Raw genomic sequence first — 4,177 nt, 5'->3', positions numbered from 1 at the left:
GTATTTGGATGAAAAGCTATGGAGTAACTATGTAATTAGGGTGAGGAAGTATTTTAAGTCATGGTGGATTTTAGAGATAATAAAATTGAGTTATCAAATGATGATTGACGTAAATTTTTCCTCATCAAATGTGTCCCCATGAGGAGAGTCAACAAATATCCTAATGTTAAACTTAAAGGAGAATCAAGAGCTTCTCATGAAGAATATTTTAGAGCTAATATATTCATTCAAGAACATATCTCTTACTATCCATGTATTTTAGCAAGAGATTAAATAAAGCAAAGAGGAATGGTTGAGAAATGATGCAAATGCTCTCAGCCCAAGGTAGCTTCCCACAACAAGTTTAAAAAGACCTAAATATTTGATTGAGCTTCACAATTCTCCTCATTAGGTTGAAGATGATGTTGGTTCCTTTATCTTGGCTAAAGGAGTTTCTTTCAAACACTGTCTAGATATTTTAGAGTTAAAAAGACAATCTAAAAAGGGATAGAAGTCCCTTAATGATAGTTAATTTTTGGGTGCTCCCTTAATAATAGCTAATTGTTGGTTGGTTCTCTACCGATAGTTGTTCTTTTTCTATTTTCTTTTAATGCTCCCCGTGTTGTGTACTTTTGTTTAACCCCACATCTTATGAATTTTATTTGATATTTCTTGATGGCTGAAATGTAATGGGTTCGAGACCTTCCGATGCTAATCTAATTAAAACAAATTTCCTTATGTCTAGAGGTTTTGATTCTATAATTTGGGTTTTTAATAACTAACCACCAAAACCTAAAGATGACTTAGTTATGGGTTTTTTTTTAGAAGGGTTATTGGCTTTTCCATTCACAAATATCAACCAAACTAATTTTTCATTTATAATGAAGAGATATAAAGAGAAATCCTAAAAAATCATTGTCAAAATATTGACATGGATAGTCAAAAATTTTCAAATTTGTTTGAGAACACATTGAATATATATAATTTTTTAAAATTTGTATGTGTTCCACACAAAAAATCTTTGGGAGTCAAGCAGACCAACAATTGTCTAGTTCAACACACAAAAAAAGCCTAGAAGTAGTTGTTTGCTTTAAAAAATTCTAACACGGCAAAGATAAATCAAGAAACAACAATCACACAATGATAAATAGAGATTTCTCATTAGAGATGATTAATTATATAGCCCAAGCTAAGGAAACAAGACCAGAAGACTCTAAGACTATAAATTAAAGATCATGTTCAAGGATTTCTTTTGGATGATTGGATTTAGTGAAACAAAAGAGGTAAAAATGGTAAGGGTTTACATGACATCAAGTTGAATCACATCTATGACCTAGACCTTGCTGACTCAATATTTCAGCATGCTTCAAAAGGACACCCCTCGCACAAAATATCCTATGAAATTTATTTAATGCATGGCATTTGTTTTCAAATTTGTCAGTATGAAGAACAATACCTTGGGGTGTTTTAATAAACATATATTTTTCAATGGCTAGAAAACTAATTTCTCGAGTCTCTTGAATGAGGATGTCATTATAATGCATCATCAAAACTTCAACTCCTATAACTACTTTGGAGTGATAATGTCAAGTGCATTTAAAGAAGCTGAAAGCCTTGGTAGGCAAGCTAACCAAAAAGGCAAAAAACCAAATGTACAAAAATAAGACTAAATCCTACTTCAAAAGAAGCAATATTGCACCAAGTGGATTCAAGACAAACTTCTCAAAAGACTCCTCACTCTTTCAAGTTCTTTCTCAAGATTGATATTGTTGTGATTTTTTTCAACAATCTTCACTTATTAGTATGATAATGTAATTCTTTCTTTCTATTTAAAGTTTATTTATGTCTTTCTAGTTTTTATTTTTATTATTTTCACTACACATTTTTAAATATATTTTATATTGTTATTTTTTATTTTGAATTAAATTTTGAATCTCACATTAGTTTCTCACTTGTCTCCTTTCTTGACTTTTTCTTTTTCCATTCTTTCATTTCTTACCATCATACTCCCTAATTTGAATACAATTTGCACTCCTAAATTAATTTTTGCAATTTTAATGTAGATTGTGGATATAATTAAATATATTGGTATAAAACATATCTATGTAATTAATACAAAATAAATTCTAACAATTATCAAAATGTCATATTTATTATAAATTTCAACATATTACAGTACTTTTTCTTGTACTCATTCCAAAAAATTAAAAAATTAAAAGAATATAAAAGTGATGAAATCTTCGATGTAAAAATACTTTAAAAGATACTTCTGGCATCAAACTAAGCTTATATAACATTAAAGGCAAGCCAAAAAAACTCTAATATGTATCTCAAACTTATTATCTCTATTATATATTCAACAGCATAATTTTACAAAATTACTTGGAATTCTTTTCCCATTTCATATTAAGCATTTTCGCAGAAAATACACTGTAGAAGTAGGGTGCAAGTGAGCAATCCAAACCAACTTTATTATATAATTCATAGCATATATTTGCTACTTCTGCTGTCGATCTAGATGAAACTAGAACCCCTTAATTCTCAGGTCCATGGGCAGGAGGACCATGGCCACCTCTCCCACCACCATGCCCACCACCACCATACCCACCGTGGCCTCCACCACCATGTCCTCCACCGCCATAGCCACCGTGGCCTCCACCACCATGTCCTCCACCGCCATAGCCACCATGTCCACCGCCACCATGACCTCCACCACCATACCCACCACCACCATGACCTCCACCACCATACCCACCACCACCGTGCCCACCATCATAATACTTCTCTTCCCCCACCGCGCCGTCAATGAAGGTACATACAAATATGAGGCCCAGCAAAATATAGCATATTATCTTCGTACGAGACGCCATTACTAACTCCCAAACAGGCACAGATAAAAAACTTGGTTTGAGAAGCTCTAGAATGATGTTTCCTATTTGTAGGCTTTCAACACGCCAGCGTATGACTCAAATGATCTACATTAGCATCAAGCAAAATAATTTGCACATGAGATATTTGATAATTTTACTTGGAGATATTTTTGTGTGCTTTTATCAAATGTTTAGTAAAAAATGCATGCACAAAACCCTAAATTTTTCACATCGGAGAATACTTTGTAGCATCCAAAACTACCGTTTATGTGAACGATAATATTAACACCAAAGCCTACGTGGCGATCTCTTATCCACATATTTATACCATCCCATTAAAAAGTTTATTTGTTGTTCCGAGCAAGTGCATAGCAGACTAAATTCTCGCATGACTATTATCTCAAATTGGATATTTATCCTGACTCAGACAAGGGCCCCATTGCCATTAATAGAAAGAAACAAATATGGTTGTCTTATTGACTACCGACATTGAAATCTGAATGCATTATCCACCCCTTCGACGACGAGAATTTGCAGAATACAGTACGTACCGACACTAAAATCTTAAGCCTTTATCATCCATTCCTTTAGCTCCCGTAAATGTAGAATACTTTTTAATATCAAACTTACCCAATTTATATTGTTTAAAGCATTATTAGTTCATATATGGCAGCTTATGCTGCTGTTCAAATAGTGGCCTGATGTCTTAGACGGGGTTTTCTACTCACTGGGCCACCGAGCGCCGCAAGTAAATCTTCTTTTTTTTTTTGGCGTCGATGCTAACTAATGTTGATAATAATGATAGCAAGTTGTGTCTGACACTTTGGAGTAAGAGCTTTTTTGGCAGTAGTTATCCAGTATGCCTACCAGATGAACCCATACCATATGACTGTTAGGTTTGGCAGATTTTCTATTAATGTTGGATTGGAAATGATTCCTGTACATTTTTCCAATTATTTTAGTAACATATTAATTTTATCTTTGAGGTTTATCCATATATAATCCATAATATGATTATGGTAGAGACCAATATCGAGATCATAACACCCAAATTTATTATAATAAATTCTATATTATTCCAACCATCCAATCCACATAAGAAATGCACTACATTTATCAAAATTCATTTGAAACATGTTAAAATCATGACACAGACCCTGAGCTTTAAAAACCATTTAAATTGTGATCTATGTCTAGAGGGTAGATTTGTCAACATTTTTGGGGAATCAACATTAGTAACTTAGGAGGATAGATTACTAATGTGTTAAAGAGCATAGAATATTTAAGTGGTGAGTTCAAATCCTTGATAAACTAACGATATAGATAAA

General features: G+C 32.9%; 1 protein-coding gene across 1 annotated transcript; it reads right to left on the bottom strand.

The window, feature by feature from the left end:
- Positions 1 to 2,513: 2,513 nt before the first annotated feature.
- Positions 2,514 to 2,849, bottom strand: LOC131054416 (glycine-rich cell wall structural protein-like). The gene has a single exon (XM_057988929.2). It carries the CDS (start codon positions 2,847 to 2,849, stop codon positions 2,514 to 2,516), a length of 336 nt encoding a protein of 111 aa, XP_057844912.2.
- Positions 2,850 to 4,177: the final 1,328 nt, after the last annotated feature.

Source organism: Cryptomeria japonica, unplaced genomic scaffold (assembly GCF_030272615.1).
Source record: "Cryptomeria japonica unplaced genomic scaffold, Sugi_1.0 HiC_scaffold_1999, whole genome shotgun sequence".
In the NCBI taxonomy this organism is placed as follows: Eukaryota; Viridiplantae; Streptophyta; class Pinopsida; order Cupressales; family Cupressaceae; genus Cryptomeria; species Cryptomeria japonica.
Note: the sequence above shows the minus strand (reverse complement) of the source record. Positions and strands in the feature narration are given on the sequence as shown.